General features: G+C 38.0%; 1 protein-coding gene across 1 annotated transcript; it reads left to right on the top strand.

Annotated features, from left to right (window-relative positions):
• The first annotated feature begins 395 nt into the window (after positions 1–395).
• On the top strand, positions 396–22,555 carry LOC135478534 (mucin-2-like). Its single transcript, XM_064758633.1, has 11 exons — positions 396–399; positions 927–1,238; positions 3,131–3,442; positions 5,335–5,646; positions 7,533–7,844; positions 9,731–10,042; positions 11,935–12,246; positions 14,133–14,444; positions 16,933–17,244; positions 19,423–19,734; positions 22,221–22,555. Exons 1-11 carry the CDS (start codon positions 396–398, stop codon positions 22,553–22,555), a joined length of 3,147 nt encoding a protein of 1,048 aa, XP_064614703.1.
• Positions 22,556–23,670: the final 1,115 nt, after the last annotated feature.

Raw genomic sequence — 23,670 nt, 5'->3', positions numbered from 1 at the left:
CATGTACCAAACACGAATATTTTCGGTGCATGTTTTTCTGAGGAAGTCAAGTGATGTGAAATACAGTGTATAGTTATAACAGAACTTAGTCGTGATAATTTAGGCAACACGAATTGCTAATTTATAATATGAGTGGAGGTTTTGGTGAGAACTTAATACATCATCTCTGGTTGTTCAGGAACGCAGTTAAAATTTTACGTTTCCACTGACAATAATAAACATTGTCGAGAAACGGGATAGCAAAACTAGCTAGCTCACCTTTTTACTGGCTTTTTCTCATCACTACGTCAGGTGGCTATATTCCAGTCCATGATCAGGTCATTGCTGATAAGTCAAGGTGTGGACTCGTAATAATAAAAACTTGTTTCCTACTATATCTCTTTGTGATCTATAACATGGGTAGATCTTCAAATAAAACAAACCTATTTATTAGGGAGTTATAGCGAAATAAACATGGCCGCTGCATGTACCATGCACATTTGAAATGGCATCTCCTACCAGTTCAGGGTGAGAAATACACAGAGACTGTGTCCGACAAGTTAAACTGATAGGTAACAAGTTATCCTTACTTTGTATTTCAATTTTAGCTGTGTAATTAACATCGCAAAATATTAATTAATCCACATAGCAATCCTTTACTACAACAACAACAATTACAACATATTTACATTCCCTATCTGTTTGATATTTTACTTATCCACTGTTTGCTATTTAATTCCAGAAAAATCTGCATGTTTACTACATATATTAAGCATTATATGAACAAGAAGACACTTATATTAGAGAAGGAAATATATTTGTCTCAATACCAATACAGTGACAGGTGATGGAATCCTTAACTGCACCATCCACAAATCACGACAACACACTATTTATGTTGACAGATCTGAAGATCCTGATTGCAGCGTAATCTGTTGTCCTTTCAGCTCCAGCTGCTCCCTCAGGTGTTGAGATTCTGTCCATCACTACCAACAGTGTTGAGGTGAAAGTTACCCTGTCAGCTGGTAGGTATGATGGGCTTCGTGTGCAGCTGTATGGAGGACAAGGATCAACCCCCGTGTCATCATGGATAAAGAATGTTACTGCAGAGACGGTTAATAATGGAGACCAGAAAACCATCACTGTGTCTGGTTTTTCCCCCTCTCTGACACCAGGAGTACAGTACAGTGTCAAAGTGTCCACCAGGTCGGGGTCCAAGTTCAGTGTTTTTATTGGCCAGAGTAGTCCTGAAACTGTAGGTGAGGGTATATGGTTCATCTGAGAGATTTGCAAAACATGTGTGATGCATGTTGCCAAAAATAACAAGTGAAGCCACTAATTAAATATAGTGTGAGAGTTAATTATATGTACATATGGAAATAACATATCGTAATGAGACCGATTCTGATGCTGAGTATACTGTACAACAATATAAATTGTCGTTTATAAAAGTGAAATTCCCAAGTATCTAATCTTTATTAGTCTTAATCTGCAAGGATATAGATGTGATATTTGGTTTTGTTTTATCCACTATTTTCATGTAACATTGTAGAGTGCTTTATACTTCTTATATTAATAGTTTTCTGAATACTATATCATGATTCTGTCTGAACATGTCATGTGGTGCAGATAAGAACTGAAGTGTTTGGAAGACAGTCGAACATGACCCATTGAGTTATAAGATTCCCACTGGTTTTTGGAAGCCTTGAAACTACTTGAATTTTGTTGAAAGGTTATCAGTGCTGTGAAAGTCCTTGTAAAAGAATTTGTTTTGAGATAAAGTACTTGTTTTTTTAATGTTAAAGAGGCATATTGCATTGTGTTTGAAATGGAATGATATATCAGCTACCAAAATACTTCGTACTGGACATGTAGTACAGTACGTGCCAAAGCTCATATTTGACCTGCAGTGTTAATCTCCTAGACTACTGTATATAGTTTATGACTACATGCCCATATTCCATCCAACAGTTATGAATTTGTAGCCCATGCAGACTGTGTAGTCCTTACAAACATGAGGTGTACACCTCAGCGTGAGGTATAGACGAGATATGTGTGGGGAATACGCCTCATGTACTCCTTAGTGTGAGATGTATATGGGGTGTACACCCCTTCTGTATTATCTGAGGTGTACTGTACCTCAAGTATAGCCCAGCCATATGCCTATACCTCACTTGTACCTCCGGAACTTTGAAAAAAAAAATCAACACGTAGAAAATGCACCTCAATTACACCTTAGAGACTTTGAAAGGTTAAAAAAAAAATGAATGGTTTACCTAAGAAACTTTTGGGAAAGAAATTTTTGAACATGAGATAATGTACCTGACATACACCTCAGCAACTGTGAGAAAAAATCAACTCTTAGAAGGTGTACCTCAGGAACACCTTGGAAACTTTGAAATTTACAAAAAAGTAAATGATGTACCTCACATACACTATAAAAACTTTGAGAGTTTTTGATTATAATTTTGTGGTCAGGTACACCTCAGCCACTTTTAAACATTTTTAAAACAAGAGATCAGATTTAGACATTTTACTTCAGACAAAATGGTGAGTACAAAATAACAAATGTTTTTGTGCAAAAGAAAAAATGTTTACTGAATAAATCTAAGCCTTTGTCTCACCCTATGCTGACTTGCCATTCAGTGTGCAAATATTGAGCAGTCACAGAGCACAGATATATTTGCCCCTGATTATTCCAAGATGGGTGCCCTGAACAGTGGGCATGTATATTCCAGACTGAGGGAAAACAACCCAATTATGCACTGATTGATGCTTCCTGGGACAGAATTTGTAACATGCAGATCAGAAGAATGGTCAGCCAGAAGAAGAGAAGAATAACAATTGTGACAGCATGTAGGATGGCTTGTAAACTTTTTACACTGACACATTTCTCATCATGGAAGTAATAGACTGCTGCCAGACAAGAATGCTTGCATTTTATATAGAGATCATCAGACTATTGCTTTGCACATGCTAAGTGTGCCATGTGAGGTTTAAATCCAGTGCTTAGTTGCCTACCTACATGTAATAGCACTACAGATAACAGCTATAGAATCATTCACTGCACCATCCACAAATCACGACAACACACTATTTATGTTGACAGATCTGAAGATCCTGATAGCAGCGTAATCTGTTGTCCTTTCAGCTCCAGCTGCTCCCTCAGGTGTTGAGATTCTGTCCATCACTACCAACAGTGTTGAGGTAAAAGTTACCCTGTCAGCTGGTAGGTATGATGGGCTTCGTGTGCAGCTGTATGGAGGACAAGGATCAACCCCCGTGTCATCATGGATAAAGAATGTTACTGCAGAGACGGTTAATAATGGAGACCAGAAAACCATCACTGTGTCTGGTTTTTCCCCCTCTCTGACACCAGGAGTACAGTACAGTGTCAAAGTGTCCACCAGGTCGGGGTCCAAGTTCAGTGTTTTTAGTGGCCAGAGTAGTCCTGAAACTGTAGGTGAGGGTATATGGTTCATCTGAGAGATTTGCAAAACATGTGTGATGCATGTTGCCAAAAATAACAAGTGAAGCCACTAATTAAATATAGTGTGAGAGTTAATTATATGTACATATGGAAATAACATATCGTAATGAGACCGATTCTGATGCTGAGTATACTGTACAACAATATAAATTGTCGTTTATAAAAGTGAAATTCCCAAGTATCTAATCTTTATTAGTCTTAATCTGCAAGGATATAGATGTGATATTTGGTTTTGTTTTATCCACTATTTTCATGTAACATTGTAGAGTGCTTTATACTTCTTATATTAATAGTTTTCTGAATACTATATCATGATTCTGTCTGAACATGTCATGTGGTGCAGATAAGAACTGAAGTGTTTGGAAGACAGTCGAACATGACCCATTGAGTTATAAGATTCCCACTGATTTTTGGAAGCCTTGAAACTACTTGAATTTTGTTGAAAGGTTATCAGTGCTGTGAAAGTCCTTGTAAAAGAATTTGTTTTGAGATAAAGTACTTGTTTTTTTAATGTTAAAGAGGCATATTGCATTGTGTTTGAAATGGAATGATATATCAGCTACCAAAATACTTCGTACTGGACATGTAGTACAGTACGTGCCAAAGCTCATATTTGACCTGCAGTGTTAATCTCCTAGACTACTGTATATAGTTTATGACTACATGCCCATATTCCATCCAACAGTTATGAATTTGTAGCCCATGCAGACTGTGTAGTCCTTACAAACATGAGGTGTACACCTCAGCGTGAGGTATAGACGAGATATGTGTGGGGAATACGCCTCATGTACTCCTTAGTGTGAGATGTATATGGGGTGTACACCCCTTCTGTATTATCTGAGGTGTACTGTACCTCAAGTATAGCCCAGCCATATGCCTATACCTCACTTGTACCTCCGGAACTTTGAAAAAAAAAATCAACACGTAGAAAATGCACCTCAATTACACCTTAGAGACTTTGAAAGGTTAAAAAAAAAATGAATGGTTTACCTAAGAAACTTTTGGGAAAGAAATTTTTGAACATGAGATAATGTACTTGACATACACCTCAGCAACTGTGAGAAAAAATCAACTCTTAGAAGGTGTACCTCAGGAACACCTTGGAAACTTTGAAATTTACAAAAAAGTAAATGATGTACCTCACATACACTATAAAAACTTTGAGAGTTTTTGATTATAATTTTGTGGTCAGGTACACCTCAGCCACTTTTAAACATTTTTAAAACAAGAGATCAGATTTAGACATTTTACTTCAGACAAAATGGTGAGTACAAAATAACAAATGTTTTTGTGCAAAAGAAAAAATGTTTACTGAATAAATCTAAGCCTTTGTCTCACCCTATGCTGACTTGCCATTCAGTGTGCAAATATTGAGCAGTCACAGAGCACAGATATATTTGCCCCTGATTATTCCAAGATGGGTGCCCTGAACAGTGGGCATGTATATTCCAGACTGAGGGAAAACAACCCAATTATGCACTGATTGATGCTTCCTGGGACAGAATTTGTAACATGCAGATCAGAAGAATGGTCAGCCAGAAGAAGAGAAGAATAACAATTGTGACAGCATGTAGGATGGCTTGTAAACTTTTTACACTGACACATTTCTCATCATGGAAGTAATAGACTGCTGCCAGACAAGAATGCTTGCATTTTATATAGAGATCATCAGACTATTGCTTTGCACATGCTAAGTGTGCCATGTGAGGTTTAAATCCAGTGCTTAGTTGCCTACCTACATGTAATAGCACTACAGATAACAGCTATAGAATCATTCACTGCACCATCCACAAATCACGTCAACACACTATTTATGTTGACAGATCTGAAGATCCTGATTGCAGCGTAATCTGTTGTCCTTTCAGCTCCAGCTACTCCCTCTGGCGTTGAAATTCAGTCCATCACTACCATTAGTGTTCAGGTGAAAGTTACCCTGTCAGCTGGTAGGTATGATGGGCTTCGTGTGCAGCTGTATACAGGACAAGGATCAACCCCCGTGTCATCAGGGATAAAAGGTGTTACTGCAGAGACGGTTCACAATGGAACAGAGAAAACCATCACTGTGACTGGATTATCCCCCTCTCTGACACCAGGAGTACAGTACAGTGTCAAAGTGTCCACCAGGTCGGGGTCCAAGTTCAGTGCTTTTAGTGGCCAGAGTAGTCCTGACACTGTAGGTGAGGGCATATGATTTATCTGAGCGATTCGCAAAACATGTGTGATGTATGTTGCCAAAAATAACATATGATGTCACTAATTAAATATAGTGTGAGAGTTAATTATATGTACCAATGGAAATAACATATCGTAATGAGACCGATTCTGATGCTGAGTATACTGTACAACAATATAAATTGTCGTTTATAAAAGTGAAATTCCTAAGCATCTAATCTTAAATCTTTTTGCAAGGATATAGATGTGATATTTGGTTTTGTTTTATCCACTATTTTCATGTAACATTGTAGAGTGCTTTATACTTCTTATTTTAATGGTTTTCTGAATACTATATCATGAGTCTGTCTGAACATGTCATGTGGTGCAGATAAGAACTGAAGTGTTTGGAAGACAGTCGAACATGACCCATTGAGTTATAAGATTCCCACTGGTTTTTGGAAGCCTTGAAACTACTTGAATTTTGTTGAAAGGTTATCAGTGCTGTGAAAGTCCTTGTAAAAGAATTTGTTTTGAGATAAAGTACTTGTTTTTTTAATGTTAAAGAGGCACATTGCATTGTGTTTGAAATGGACTGATATATCAGCTACCAAAATACTTCGTACTGTACATGTAGTACAGTAGGTGCCAAAGCTCATATTTGACCTTCCGTGTTAATGTCTAGACTACTGTATATAGTTTATGACTACATGTCCATATTCCATCCAACAGTTATGAATTTGTAGCCCATGCAGACTGTGTAGTCCTTACAAACATGAGGTGTACACCTCAGCGTGAGGTATAGACGAGATATGTGTGGGGAATACGCCTCATGTACTCCTTAGTGTGAGATGTATATGGGGTGTACACCCCTTCTGTATTATCTGAGGTGTACTGTACCTCAAGTATAGCCCAGCCATATGCCTATACCTCACTTGTACCTCCGGAACTTTGAAAAAAAAAATCAACACGTAGAAAATGCACCTCAATTACACCTTAGAGACTTTGAAAGGTTAAAAAAAAAATGAATGGTTTACCTAAGAAACTTTTGGGAAAGAAATTTTTGAACATGAGATAATGTACTTGACATACACCTCAGCAACTGTGAGAAAAAATCAACTCTTAGAAGGTGTACCTCAGGAACACCTTGGAAACTTTGAAATTTACAAAAAAGTAAATGATGTACCTCACATACACTATAAAAACTTTGAGAGTTTTTGATTATAATTTTGTGGTCAGGTACACCTCAGCCACTTTTAAACATTTTTAAAACAAGAGATCAGATTTAGACATTTTACTTCAGACAAAATGGTGAGTACAAAATAACAAATGTTTTTGTGCAAAAGAAAAAATGTTTACTGAATAAATCTAAGCCTTTGTCTCACCCTATGCTGACTTGCCATTCAGTGTGCAAATATTGAGCAGTCACAGAGCACAGATATATTTGCCCCTGATTATTCCAAGATGGGTGCCCTGAACAGTGGGCATGTATATTCCAGACTGAGGGAAAACAACCCAATTATGCACTGATTGATGCTTCCTGGGACAGAATTTGTAACATGCAGATCAGAAGAATGGTCAGCCAGAAGAAGAGAAGAATAACAATTGTGACAGCATGTAGGATGGCTTGTAAACTTTTTACACTGACACATTTCTCATCATGGAAGTAATAGACTGCTGCCAGACAAGAATGCTTGCATTTTATATAGAGATCATCAGACTATTGCTTTGCACATGCTAAGTGTGCCATGTGAGGTTTAAATCCAGTGCTTAGTTGCCTACCTACATGTAATAGCACTACAGATAACAGCTATAGAATCATTCACTGCACCATCCACAAATCACGTCAACACACTATTTATGTTGACAGATCTGAAGATCCTGATTGCAGCGTAATCTGTTGTCCTTTCAGCTCCAGCTACTCCCTCTGGCGTTGAAATTCAGTCCATCACTACCATTAGTGTTCAGGTGAAAGTTACCCTGTCAGCTGGTAGGTATGATGGGCTTCGTGTGCAGCTGTATACAGGACAAGGATCAACCCCCGTGTCATCAGGGATAAAAGGTGTTACTGCAGAGACGGTTCACAATGGAACAGAGAAAACCATCACTGTGACTGGATTATCCCCCTCTCTGACACCAGGAGTACAGTACAGTGTCAAAGTGTCCACCAGGTCGGGGTCCAAGTTCAGTGCTTTTAGTGGCCAGAGTAGTCCTGACACTGTAGGTGAGGGCATATGATTTATCTGAGCGATTCGCAAAACATGTGTGATGTATGTTGCCAAAAATAACATATGATGTCACTAATTAAATATAGTGTGAGAGTTAATTATATGTACCAATGGAAATAACATATCGTAATGAGACCGATTCTGATGCTGAGTATACTGTACAACAATATAAATTGTTGTTTATAAAAGTGAAATTCCTAAGCATCTAATCTTAAATCTTTTTGCAAGGATATAGATGTGATATTTGGTTTTGTTTTATCCACTATTTTCATGTAACATTGTAGAGTGCTTTATACTTCTTATTTTAATGGTTTTCTGAATACTATATCATGAGTCTGTCTGAACATGTCATGTGGTGCAGATAAGAACTGAAGTGTTTGGAAGACAGTCGAACATGACCCATTGAGTTATAAGATTCCCACTGGTTTTTGGAAGCCTTGAAACTACTTGAATTTTGTTGAAAGGTTATCAGTGCTGTGAAAGTCCTTGTAAAAGAATTTGTTTTGAGATAAAGTACTTGTTTTTTTAATGTTAAAGAGGCACATTGCATTGTGTTTGAAATGGACTGATATATCAGCTACCAAAATACTTCGTACTGTACATTTAGTACAGTAGGTGCCAAAGCTCATATTTGACCTTCCGTGTTAATGTCTAGACTACTGTATATAGTTTATGACTACATGTCCATATTCCATCCAACAGTTATGAATTTGTAGCCCATGCAGACTGTGTAGTCCTTACAGACATGAGGTGTACACCTCAGCGTGAGGTATAGACGAGATATGTGTGGGGAATACGCCTCATGTACTCCTTAGTGTGAGATGTATATGGGGTGTACACCCCTTCTGTATTATCTGAGGTGTACTGTACCTCAAGTATACCCCAGCCATATGCCTGTACCTCACTTGTACCTCCGGAACGTTGAAAAAAAAAATCAACACGTAGAAAATGCACCTCAAGTACACCTTAGAGACTTTGAAAGGTTAAAAAAAAAATGAATGGTTTACCTAAGAAACTTTTGGGAAAGAAATTTTTGAACATGAGATAATGTACCTGACATACACCTCAGCAACTGTGAGAAAAAATCAACTCTTAGAAGGTGTACCTCAGGAACACCTTGGAAACTTTGAAATTTACAAAAAAGTAAATGATGTACCTCACATACACTATAAAAACTTTGAGAGTTTTTGATTATAATTTTGTGGTCAGGTACACCTCAGCCACTTTTAAACATTTTTAAAACAAGAGATCAGATTTAGACATTTTACTTCAGACAAAATGGTGAGTACAAAATAACAAATGTTTTTGTGCAAAAGAAAAAATGTTTACTGAATAAATCTAAGCCTTTGTCTCACCCTATGCTGACTTGCCATTCAGTGTGCAAATATTGAGCAGTCACAGAGCACAGATATATTTGCCCCTGATTATTCCAAGATGGGTGCCCTGAACAGTGGGCATGTATATTCCAGACTGAGGGAAAACAACCCAATTATGCACTGATTGATGCTTCCTGGGACAGAATTTGTAACATGCAGATCAGAAGAATGGTCAGCCAGAAGAAGAGAAGAATAACAATTGTGACAGCATGTAGGATGGCTTGTAAACTTTTTACACTGACACATTTCTCATCATGGAAGTAATAGACTGCTGCCAGACAAGAATGCTTGCATTTTATATAGAGATCATCAGACTATTGCTTTGCACATGCTAAGTGTGCCATGTGAGGTTTAAATCCAGTGCTTAGTTGCCTACCTACATGTAATAGCACTACAGATAACAGCTATAGAATCATTCACTGCACCATCCACAAATCACGACAACACACTATTTATGTTGACAGATCTGAAGATCCTGATAGCAGCGTAATCTGTTGTCCTTTCAGCTCCAGCTGCTCCCTCAGGTGTTGAGATTCTGTCCATCACTACCAACAGTGTTGAGGTAAAAGTTACCCTGTCAGCTGGTAGGTATGATGGGCTTCGTGTGCAGCTGTATGGAGGACAAGGATCAACCCCCGTGTCATCATGGATAAAGAATGTTACTGCAGAGACGGTTAATAATGGAGACCAGAAAACCATCACTGTGTCTGGTTTTTCCCCCTCTCTGACACCAGGAGTACAGTACAGTGTCAAAGTGTCCACCAGGTCGGGGTCCAAGTTCAGTGTTTTTAGTGGCCAGAGTAGTCCTGAAACTGTAGGTGAGGGTATATGGTTCATCTGAGAGATTTGCAAAACATGTGTGATGCATGTTGCCAAAAATAACAAGTGAAGCCACTAATTAAATATAGTGTGAGAGTTAATTATATGTACATATGGAAATAACATATCGTAATGAGACCGATTCTGATGCTGAGTATACTGTACAACAATATAAATTGTCGTTTATAAAAGTGAAATTCCCAAGTATCTAATCTTTATTAGTCTTAATCTGCAAGGATATAGATGTGATATTTGGTTTTGTTTTATCCACTATTTTCATGTAACATTGTAGAGTGCTTTATACTTCTTATATTAATAGTTTTCTGAATACTATATCATGATTCTGTCTGAACATGTCATGTGGTGCAGATAAGAACTGAAGTGTTTGGAAGACAGTCGAACATGACCCATTGAGTTATAAGATTCCCACTGATTTTTGGAAGCCTTGAAACTACTTGAATTTTGTTGAAAGGTTATCAGTGCTGTGAAAGTCCTTGTAAAAGAATTTGTTTTGAGATAAAGTACTTGTTTTTTTAATGTTAAAGAGGCATATTGCATTGTGTTTGAAATGGAATGATATATCAGCTACCAAAATACTTCGTACTGGACATGTAGTACAGTACGTGCCAAAGCTCATATTTGACCTGCAGTGTTAATCTCCTAGACTACTGTATATAGTTTATGACTACATGCCCATATTCCATCCAACAGTTATGAATTTGTAGCCCATGCAGACTGTGTAGTCCTTACAAACATGAGGTGTACACCTCAGCGTGAGGTATAGACGAGATATGTGTGGGGAATACGCCTCATGTACTCCTTAGTGTGAGATGTATATGGGGTGTACACCCCTTCTGTATTATCTGAGGTGTACTGTACCTCAAGTATAGCCCAGCCATATGCCTATACCTCACTTGTACCTCCGGAACTTTGAAAAAAAAAATCAACACGTAGAAAATGCACCTCAATTACACCTTAGAGACTTTGAAAGGTTAAAAAAAAAATGAATGGTTTACCTAAGAAACTTTTGGGAAAGAAATTTTTGAACATGAGATAATGTACTTGACATACACCTCAGCAACTGTGAGAAAAAATCAACTCTTAGAAGGTGTACCTCAGGAACACCTTGGAAACTTTGAAATTTACAAAAAAGTAAATGATGTACCTCACATACACTATAAAAACTTTGAGAGTTTTTGATTATAATTTTGTGGTCAGGTACACCTCAGCCACTTTTAAACATTTTTAAAACAAGAGATCAGATTTAGACATTTTACTTCAGACAAAATGGTGAGTACAAAATAACAAATGTTTTTGTGCAAAAGAAAAAATGTTTACTGAATAAATCTAAGCCTTTGTCTCACCCTATGCTGACTTGCCATTCAGTGTGCAAATATTGAGCAGTCACAGAGCACAGATATATTTGCCCCTGATTATTCCAAGATGGGTGCCCTGAACAGTGGGCATGTATATTCCAGACTGAGGGAAAACAACCCAATTATGCACTGATTGATGCTTCCTGGGACAGAATTTGTAACATGCAGATCAGAAGAATGGTCAGCCAGAAGAAGAGAAGAATAACAATTGTGACAGCATGTAGGATGGCTTGTAAACTTTTTACACTGACACATTTCTCATCATGGAAGTAATAGACTGCTGCCAGACAAGAATGCTTGCATTTTATATAGAGATCATCAGACTATTGCTTTGCACATGCTAAGTGTGCCATGTGAGGTTTAAATCCAGTGCTTAGTTGCCTACCTACATGTAATAGCACTACAGATAACAGCTATAGAATCATTCACTGCACCATCCACAAATCACGTCAACACACTATTTATGTTGACAGATCTGAAGATCCTGATTGCAGCGTAATCTGTTGTCCTTTCAGCTCCAGCTACTCCCTCTGGCGTTGAAATTCAGTCCATCACTACCATTAGTGTTCAGGTGAAAGTTACCCTGTCAGCTGGTAGGTATGATGGGCTTCGTGTGCAGCTGTATACAGGACAAGGATCAACCCCCGTGTCATCAGGGATAAAAGGTGTTACTGCAGAGACGGTTCACAATGGAACAGAGAAAACCATCACTGTGACTGGATTATCCCCCTCTCTGACACCAGGAGTACAGTACAGTGTCAAAGTGTCCACCAGGTCGGGGTCCAAGTTCAGTGCTTTTAGTGGCCAGAGTAGTCCTGACACTGTAGGTGAGGGCATATGATTTATCTGAGCGATTCGCAAAACATGTGTGATGTATGTTGCCAAAAATAACATATGATGTCACTAATTAAATATAGTGTGAGAGTTAATTATATGTACCAATGGAAATAACATATCGTAATGAGACCGATTCTGATGCTGAGTATACTGTACAACAATATAAATTGTCGTTTATAAAAGTGAAATTCCTAAGCATCTAATCTTAAATCTTTTTGCAAGGATATAGATGTGATATTTGGTTTTGTTTTATCCACTATTTTCATGTAACATTGTAGAGTGCTTTATACTTCTTATTTTAATGGTTTTCTGAATACTATATCATGAGTCTGTCTGAACATGTCATGTGGTGCAGATAAGAACTGAAGTGTTTGGAAGACAGTCGAACATGACCCATTGAGTTATAAGATTCCCACTGGTTTTTGGAAGCCTTGAAACTACTTGAATTTTGTTGAAAGGTTATCAGTGCTGTGAAAGTCCTTGTAAAAGAATTTGTTTTGAGATAAAGTACTTGTTTTTTTAATGTTAAAGAGGCACATTGCATTGTGTTTGAAATGGACTGATATATCAGCTACCAAAATACTTCGTACTGTACATGTAGTACAGTAGGTGCCAAAGCTCATATTTGACCTTCCGTGTTAATGTCTAGACTACTGTATATAGTTTATGACTACATGTCCATATTCCATCCAACAGTTATGAATTTGTAGCCCATGCAGACTGTGTAGTCCTTACAAACATGAGGTGTACACCTCAGCGTGAGGTATAGACGAGATATGTGTGGGGAATACGCCTCATGTACTCCTTAGTGTGAGATGTATATGGGGTGTACACCCCTTCTGTATTATCTGAGGTGTACTGTACCTCAAGTATAGCCCAGCCATATGCCTATACCTCACTTGTACCTCCGGAACTTTGAAAAAAAAAATCAACACGTAGAAAATGCACCTCAATTACACCTTAGAGACTTTGAAAGGTTAAAAAAAAAATGAATGGTTTACCTAAGAAACTTTTGGGAAAGAAATTTTTGAACATGAGATAATGTACTTGACATACACCTCAGCAACTGTGAGAAAAAATCAACTCTTAGAAGGTGTACCTCAGGAACACCTTGGAAACTTTGAAATTTACAAAAAAGTAAATGATGTACCTCACATACACTATAAAAACTTTGAGAGTTTTTGATTATAATTTTGTGGTCAGGTACACCTCAGCCACTTTTAAACATTTTTAAAACAAGAGATCAGATTTAGACATTTTACTTCAGACAAAATGGTGAGTACAAAATAACAAATGTTTTTGTGCAAAAGAAAAAATGTTTACTGAATAAATCTAAGCCTTTGTCTCACCCTATGCTGACTTGCCATTCAGTGTGCAAATATTGAGCAGTCACAGAGCACAGATATATTTGCCCCTGATTATTCCAAGATGGGTGCCCTGAACAGTGGGCATGTATATTCCAGACTGAGGGAAAACAACCCAATTATGCACTGATTGATGCTTCCTGGGACAGAATTTGTAACATGCAGATCAGAAGAATGGTCAGCCAGAAGAAGAGAAGAATAACAATTGTGACAGCATGTAGGATGGCTTGTAAACTTTTTACACTGACACATTTCTCATCATGGAAGTAATAGACTGCTGCCAGACAAGAATGCTTGCATTTTATATAGAGATCATCAGACTATTGCTTTGCACATGCTAAGTGTGCCATGTGAGGTTTAAATCCAGTGCTTAGTTGCCTACCTACATGTAATAGCACTACAGATAACAGCTATAGAATCATTCACTGCACCATCCACAAATCACGTCAACACACTATTTATGTTGACAGATCTGAAGATCCTGATTGCAGCGTAATCTGTTGTCCTTTCAGCTCCAGCTACTCCCTCTGGCGTTGAAATTCAGTCCATCACTACCATTAGTGTTCAGGTGAAAGTTACCCTGTCAGCTGGTAGGTATGATGGGCTTCGTGTGCAGCTGTATACAGGACAAGGATCAACCCCCGTGTCATCAGGGATAAAAGGTGTTACTGCAGAGACGGTTCACAATGGAACAGAGAAAACCATCACTGTGACTGGATTATCCCCCTCTCTGACACCAGGAGTACAGTACAGTGTCAAAGTGTCCACCAGGTCGGGGTCCAAGTTCAGTGCTTTTAGTGGCCAGAGTAGTCCTGACACTGTAGGTGAGGGCATATGATTTATCTGAGCGATTCGCAAAACATGTGTGATGTATGTTGCCAAAAATAACATATGATGTCACTAATTAAATATAGTGTGAGAGTTAATTATATGTACCAATGGAAATAACATATCGTAATGAGACCGATTCTGATGCTGAGTATACTGTACAACAATATAAATTGTCGTTTATAAAAGTGAAATTCCTAAGCATCTAATCTTAAATCTTTTTGCAAGGATATAGATGTGATATTTGGTTTTGTTTTATCCACTATTTTCATGTAACATTGTAGAGTGCTTTATACTTCTTATTTTAATGGTTTTCTGAATACTATATCATGAGTCTGTCTGAACATGTCATGTGGTGCAGATAAGAACTGAAGTGTTTGGAAGACAGTCGAACATGACCCATTGAGTTATAAGATTCCCACTGGTTTTTGGAAGCCTTGAAACTACTTGAATTTTGTTGAAAGGTTATCAGTGCTGTGAAAGTCCTTGTAAAAGAATTTGTTTTGAGATAAAGTACTTGTTTTTTTAATGTTAAAGAGGCACATTGCATTGTGTTTGAAATGGACTGATATATCAGCTACCAAAATACTTCGTACTGTACATTTAGTACAGTAGGTGCCAAAGCTCATATTTGACCTTCCGTGTTAATGTCTAGACTACTGTATATAGTTTATGACTACATGTCCATATTCCATCCAACAGTTATGAATTTGTAGCCCATGCAGACTGTGTAGTCCTTACAGACATGAGGTGTACACCTCAGCGTGAGGTATAGACGAGATATGTGTGGGGAATACGCCTCATGTACTCCTTAGTGTGAGATGTATATGGGGTGTACACCCCTTCTGTATTATCTGAGGTGTACTGTACCTCAAGTATACCCCAGCCATATGCCTGTACCTCACTTGTACCTCCGGAACGTTGAAAAAAAAAATCAACACGTAGAAAATGCACCTCAATTACACCTTAGAGACTTTGAAAGGTTAAAAATAAAATGAATGGTTTACCAAAGAAACTTTTGGGAAAGAAATTTTTGAACATGAGATAATGTACCTGACATATACCTCAGCAACTGTGAGAAAAAATCAACTCTTAGAAGGTGTACCTCAGGAACACCTTGGAAACTTTGAAATTTACAAAAAAGTAAATGATGTACCTCACATACACTATAAAAACATTGAGAGTTTTTGATTATAATTTTGTGATCAGGTACACCTCAGCCACTTTTAAACATTTTTAAAACAAGAGATCAGATTTAGACATTTTACTTCAGACAAAATGGTGAGTACAAAATAACAGATGTTTTTGTGCAAAAGAAAAAATGTTTACTGAATAAATCTAAGCCTTTGTCTCACCCTAAGCTGACTTGCCATTCAGTGTGCAAATATTGAGCAATCACAGAGCACGGATATATTTGCCCCTGATTATTCCAAGATGGGTGCCCTGAACAGTGGGCATGTATATTCCAGACTGAGGGAAAACAACCCAATTATGCACTGATTGATGCTTCCTGGGACAGAATTTGTAACATGTTTGGGCACATGAACAGTTCTAGAGAGAGTAGAACACGAGTAGCTCTAAGTTTTGATCAAGCAGCCTTCACACCAATATAAAGCATAGTTATTGTAAAGTGTGTGGCCTACATGTCACACAGACATCCCCGTGTGAAAGCATTGCCTGTAAACAAAAGTGTAGCAACATACATGTACATGCAGGGCCACTAATTTCAGGCTTTAACGAATATCAAATGGAAGTGAAAACTTTGATGGAAGTGGCTGTGTAAATAAAACTGTTGGAAATTCATGGAAAACAAATGAAAAATAGCTTTGTTTCATGGTTTATTACTACTAGTAGTACCCCAGTGTAGTTCAGAAAACACAGCCACTTTTTCAAATTTATCAGCATGCGTCCATAAAGCATTTTATATGGCTAAATCCAGTCAGATATGTTTTAATTGCTGCAGACAGTCTCATTTAATTTGAGCCGACTGGCTGCCATTTAGTCTGACACTCTATGTAGCAAGAGAACTGTCAACCAGAAAAGTAGTAGAGAACAACGGAGCTATGTTATTTCAACAGATAACAAGAAGAAAGAACAGATATGTTTTTCCTAGGAGCTGATGGTAATGAACATGCAGATCAGAAGAATGGTCAGCCAGAAGAAGAGAAGAATAACAATTGTGACAGCATGTAGGATGGCTTGTAAACTTTTTACACTGACACATTTCTCATCATGGAAGTAATAGACTGCTGCCAGACAAGAATGCTTGCATTTTATATAGAGATCATCAGACTATTGCTTTGCACATGCTAAGTGTGCCATGTGAGGTTTAAGTCCAGTACTTAGTTGCCTACCTACATGTAATAGCACTACAGATAACAGCTATAGAATCATTCACTGCACCATCCACAAATCACGACAACACACTATTTATGTTGGCAGATCTGAAGATCCTGATTGCAGCGTAATCTGTTGTCCTTTCAGCTCCAGCTGCTCCCTCAGGTGTTGAGATTCTGTTCATCACCACCAACAGTGTTGAGGTGAAAGTTACCCTGTCAGCTGGTAGGTATGATGGGCTTCGTGTGCAGCTGTATACAGGACAAGGATCAACCCCCGTGTCATCAGGGATAAAAGGTTTTACTGCAGAGACGGTTCACAATAGAGCAGAGAAAACAATCACTGTGACTGGATTATCCCCCTCTTTGACACCAGGAGTACAGTACAGTGTCAAAGTGTCCACCAGGTCGGGGTCCAAGTTCAGTGCTTTTAGTGGCCAGAGTAGTCCTGACACTGTAGGTGAGGGCATATGATTTATCTGAGCGATTCGCAAAACATGTGTGATGTATGTTGCCAAATATAACATATGATGTCACTAATTAAATATAGTGTGAGAGTTAATTATATGTACCAATGGAAATAACATATCGTAATGAGACCGATTCTGATGCTGAGTATACTGTACAACAATATAAATTGTCCTTGTAAAAGAATTTGTTTTGAGATAAAGTACTTGTTTTTTTAATGTTAAAGAGGCATATTGCATTGTGTTTGAAATGGACTGATATATCAGCTACCAAAATACTTCGTACTGTACATGTAGTACAGTAGGTGCCAAAGCTCATATCTGACCTGCAGTGTTAATCTCCTAGATGCTGTATATAGTTTATGACTACATGTCCATATTCCATCCAACAGTTATGAATTTGTAGCCCATGCAGACTGTAGTCCTTACAGACATGAGGTGTACACCTCAGCGTGAGGTATAGACGAGATATGCGTGGGGAATACGCCTCATGTACTCCTTAATGTGAGATGCATATGGGGTGTACACCCCTTCTGTATTATCTGAGGTGTACTGTACCTCAAGTATACCCCAGCCATATGCCTATACCTCACTTGTACCTCCGGAACTTTGAAAAAAAAAATCAACACGTAGAAAATGCACCTCAAGTACACCTTAGAGACTTTGAAAGGTTAAAAAAAAAATGAATGGTTTACCTAAGAAACTTTTGGGAAAGAAATTTTTGAACATGAGATAATGTACCTGACATACACCTCAGCAACTGTGAGAAAAAATCAACTCTTAGAAGGTGTACCTCAGGAACACCTTGGAAACTTTGAAATTTACAAAAAAGTAAATGATGTACCTCACATACACTATAAAAACTTTGAGAGTTTTTGATTATAATTTTGTGGTCAGGTACACCTCAGCCACTTTTAAACATTTTTAAAACAAGAGATCAGATTTAGACATTTTACTTCAGACAAAATGGTGAGTACAAAATAACAAATGTTTTTGTGCAAAAGAAAAAATGTTTACTGAATAAATCTAAGCCTTTGTCTCACCCTATGCTGACTTGCCATTCAGTGTGCAAATATTGAGCAGTCACAGAGCACAGATATATTTGCCCCTGATTATTCCAAGATGGGTGCCCTGAACAGTGGGCATGTATATTCCAGACTGAGGGAAAACAACCCAATTATACACAGATTGATGCTTCCTGGGACAGAATTTGTAACATGTTTGGGCACATGAACAGTTCTAAAGAGAGTAGAACACGAGTAGCTCTAAATTTTGATCAAGCAGCCTTCACACCAATATAAAGCATAGTTATTGTAAAGTGTGTGGCCTACATGTCACACAGACATCCCCGTGTGAAAGCATTGCCTGTAAACAAAAGTGTAGCAACATACATGTACATGCAGGGCCACTAATTTCAGGCTTTAACGAATATCAAATGGAAGTGAAAACTTTGATGGAAGTGGCTGTGTAAATAAAACTGTTGGAAATTCATGGAAAACAAATGAAAAATAGCTGTGTCTGTGGTTTATTACTACTAGTAGTACCCCAGTGTAGTTCAGAAAACACAGCCACTTTTTCAAATTTATCAGCATGCGTCCATAAAGCATTTTATATGGCTAAATCCAGTCAGATATGTTTTAATTGCTGCAGACAGTCTCATTTAATTTGAGCCGACTGGCTGCCATTTAGTCTGACACTCTATGTAGCAAGAGAACTGTCAACCAGAAAAGTAGTAGAGAACAACGGAGCTATGTTATTTCAACAGATAACAAGAAGAAAGAACAGATATGCTTTTCCTAGGAGCTGATGGTAATGAACATGCAGATCAGAAGAATGGTCAGCCAGAAAAAGAGAAGAATAACAATTGTGACAGCATGTAGGATAGCTTGTAAACTTTTTACACTGACACATTTCTCATCGTGGAAGTAATAGACTGCTGCCAGACAAGAATGCTTGCATTTTATATAGAGATCATCAGACTATTGCTTTGCACATGCTAAGTGTGCCATGTGAGGTTTAAATCCAGTGCTTAGTTGCCTACCTACATGTAATAGCACTACAGATAACAGCTATAGAATCATTCACTGCACCATCCACAAATCACGACAACACACTATTTATGTTGACAGATCTGAAGATCCTGATTGCAGCGTAATCTGTTGTCCTTTCAGCTCCAGCTACTCCCTCAGGTGTTGAGATTCTGTCCATCACTACCAACAGTGTTGAGGTGAAAGTTACCCTGTCAGCTGGTAGGTATGATGGGCTTCGTGTGCAGCTGTATAGAGGACAAGGATCAACCCCCGTGTCATCAGGGATAAAAGGTGTTACTGCACAGACTGTTAATAATGGAGCGATTAGAACCATCACTGTGTCTGCTTTGTCCTCCGCTCTGACACCAGGAGTACAGTACACGGTCAAAGTGTCCACCAGGTTGGGGTCCAAGTTCAGTGCTTTTAGTGGCCAGAGTAGTCCTGACACTGTAGGTGAGGGCATATGGTTTATGTGAGAGATTCGCAAAACATGTGTGATGTATGTTGCCAAATATAACATATGATGTCACTAATTAAATATAGTGTGAGAGTTAATTATATGTACCAATATAAATAACATATCGTAATGAGACTGATTCTGATGCTGAGTATACTGTACAACAATATAAATTGTTGTTTATAAAAGTGAAATTCCTAAGCATCTAATCTTAAATCTTTTTGCAAGGATATAGATGTGATATTTGGTTTTATTTTGTCCACTATTTTCATGTAACATTGTAGAGTGCTTTATACTATTTATATTAATAGTTTTCTGAATACTATATCATGATTCTGTCTGAACATGTCATGTGGTGCAGATAAGAACTGAAGTGTTTGGAAGACAGTCGAACATGACCCATTGAGTTATAACATTCCCACTGGTTTTTGAAGCCTTGAAGCTACTTGAATTTTGTTGAAAGGTTATCAGTGCTATAAAAGTCCTTGTAAAAGAATTTGTTTTGAGATAAAGTACTTGTTTTTTTAATGTTAAAGAGGCATATTGCATTGTGTTTGAAATGGACTGATATATCAGCTACCAAAATACTTAGTACTGTACATGTAATACAGTAGGTGCCAAAGCTCATATCTGACCTGCCGTGTTAATGTCCTAGACTACTGTATATAGTTTATGACTACATGTCCATATTCCATCCAACAGTTGTGAATTTGTAGCCCATGCAGACTGTGTAGTCCTTACAAACATGAGGTGTACACCTCAGCGTGAGGTATAGACGAGATATGTATGGGGAATACGCCTCATGTACTCCTTAGTGTGAGATGCATATAGGGTGTACACCCCTTCTGTATTATCTGAGGTGTACTGTACCTCAAGTATACCCCAGCCATATGCCTATACCTCACTTGTACCTCCAGAACTTTGAAAAAAAAATCAACACGTAGAAAATGCACCTCAAGTACACCTTAGAGACTTTGAAAGGTTAAAAAAAAAATGAATGGTTTACCTAAGAAACTTTTGGGAAAGAAATTTTTGAGCATGAGATAATGTACCTGACATACACCTCAGCAACTTTGAGAAAAAATCAACTCTTAGAAGGTGTACCTCAGGAACACCTTGGAAACTTTGAAATTTACAAAAAAGTAAATGATGTACCTCACATACACTATAAAAACATTGAGAGTTTTTGATTATAATTTTGTGGTCAGGTACACTTCAGCCACTTTTAAACATTTTTAAAACAAGAGATCAGATTTAGACATTTTACTTCAGACAAAATGGTGAGTACAAAATAACAAATGTTTTTGTGCAAAAGAAAAAATGTTTACTGAATAAATCTAAGCCTTTGTCTCACCCTATGCTGACTTGCCATTCAGTGTGCAAATATTGAGCAATCACAGAGCACGGATATATTTGCCCCTGATTATTCCAAGATGGGTGCCCTGGACAATGCGTATATATATTCCAGACTGAGGGAAAACAACCCAATTATGCACTGATTGATGCTTCCTGGGACAGAATTTGTAACATGTTTGGGCACATGAACAGTTCTAGAGAGAGTAGAACACGAGTAGCTCTAAGTTTTGATCAAGCAGCCTTCACACCAATATAAAGCATAGTTAGTGTAAAGTGTGTGGCCTACATGTCACACAGACATCCCCGTGTGAAAGCATTGCCTGTAAACAAAAGTGTAGCAACATACATGTACATGCAGGGCCACTAATTTCAGGCTTTAACGAATATCAAATGGAAGTGAAAACTTTGATGGAAGTGGCTGTGTAAATAAAACTGTTGGAAATTCATGGAAAACAAATGAAAAATAGCTTTGTTTCATGGTTTATTACTACTAGTAGTACCCCAGTGTAGTTCAGAAAACACAGCCACTTTTTCAAATTTATCAGCATGCGTCCATAAAGCATTTTATATGGCTAAATCCAGTCAGATATGTTTTAATTGCTGCAGACAGTCTCATTTAATTTGAGCCGACTGGCTGCCATTTAGTCTGACACTCTATGTAGCAAGAGAACTGTCAACCAGAAAAGTAGTAGAGAACAACGGAGCTATGTTATTTCAACAGATAACAAGAAGAAAGAACAGATATGTTTTTCCTAGGAGCTGATGGTAATGAACATGCAGATCAGAAGAATGGTCAGCCAGAAGAAGAGAAGAATAACAATTGTGACAGCATGTAGGATGGTTGTAAACTTTTTACACTGACACATTTCTCATCGTGGAAGTAATAGACTGCTGCCAGACAAGAATGCTTGCATTTTATATAGAGATCATCAGACTATTGCTTTGCACATGCTAAGTGTGCCATGTGAGGTTTAAATCCAGTGCTTAGTTGCCTACCTACATGTAATAGCACTACAGATAACAGCTATAGAATCATTCACTGCACCATCCACAAATCACGTCAACACACTATTTATGTTGACAGATCTGAAGATCCTGATTCCATCGTAATCTGTTGTCCTTTCAGCTCCAGCTACTCCCTCAGGTGTTGAGATTCTGTCCATCACTACCAACAGTGTTGAGGTGAAAGTTACCCTGTCAGCTGGTAGGTATGATGGGCTTCGTGTGCAGCTGTATGGAGGACAAGGATCAACCCCCGTGTCATCAGGGATAAAAGGTGTTACTGCAGAGACGGTTCACAATGGAGCAGAGAAAACCATCACTGTGCCTGCTTTGTCCTCCGCTCTGACACCAGGAGCACAGTACACTGTCAAAGTGTCCACCAGATCGGGGTCCAATTTCAGTGGCCTTAGCAACAGGAGTAATCTTAAAACTGTAGGTGAGGCCATTAAGCATTTATAAGCGATTAAATTTTTCACCAAAACATACATGTACCATGTGTATGTCATGTATGTTGCTGGGATTATCAAGTGAAACCACAAATTGTGTCAAAGAGTTTTTTACATGTATATATATGGAAATAACAAATCAGAATGACAGTGATTCTGATGTTGACTGTACTAATTTAAGTAGTTGTTTATAAAAATGAGACCTCCAGGCATCTATTCTTAAATTTTAATTTGCGTGGAGATAGACGTGGTGCTTGGTTCAAGCACCAGAAACATTGTGCTTCATACTTAATGTTTTAATAGTTTTCTGTTGTGTTCAGATACTATATTAAGGTTCTGTTTAAACTGAACGTGTCATGTTATGCGGAGAGAACTGCACAATATGGAAGAGAGTGGGACACGGCTCATTGAATTACAAGGTTCCCAATGTTAAATATCATATTGCGTTGTGTTTGAAATATTGGACTAGCATATAAGCTACATCAAGTTTACAATCATGTATCAGAATACCTACTCATATACTAGTATCCATTAAATTTCATGTGACGGATTGTACATTAACTTAGTGGTCATTGAAACCCTGGAAATATAGGACATTATAGTTCTTGAAAGCTCTTGAAAGTCTCTGAAAACCATTTTCTTTCAAGGGTGGTTTCTCTGGAAAAAGAACAGTGCTACTCCTAACAACAAAGCACACAGCATAAGGGTTGAACCCCAGACTAGGCTATGTAATTTGAAGGGTTCCTCAGCTTTTCATCGTGTTTGCTAGGTCATGGAGACAAGCTGTCAGCCCAATTTTTTAAGGAAGCGTTCAGTCAAAAATGCACACGCAGTTTATTTTCAACACAGCTGAAGGGTATTGTCATAGTTATATTATATACTCATTTGCCGTCTATCTGCCCAGCAGAACTGATTGTTATAACATTTGGTGAACTAATGTGCAGTCAGCATGCCTTTGGACCTACTTTATCAGGCTAAAATTCATAGGATTTTGCCGTGCTATATCTCTGCCCTAAACTACTGAGCCATATCAAATACATTACAGCTAGGCCACCCCGATGACATTGTGGGCATGATGCCCTTTGATATACTTTTGATGTCAGAGATCACATACATGAATTGCTTACA

This window comes from Liolophura sinensis, chromosome 1, assembly GCF_032854445.1.
Source record: "Liolophura sinensis isolate JHLJ2023 chromosome 1, CUHK_Ljap_v2, whole genome shotgun sequence".
Classification (NCBI taxonomy): Eukaryota; Metazoa; Mollusca; class Polyplacophora; order Chitonida; family Chitonidae; genus Liolophura; species Liolophura sinensis.
The sequence above is the reverse complement of the archived record's forward strand: the minus strand, read 5'-3'. Positions and strand labels throughout refer to the sequence as shown.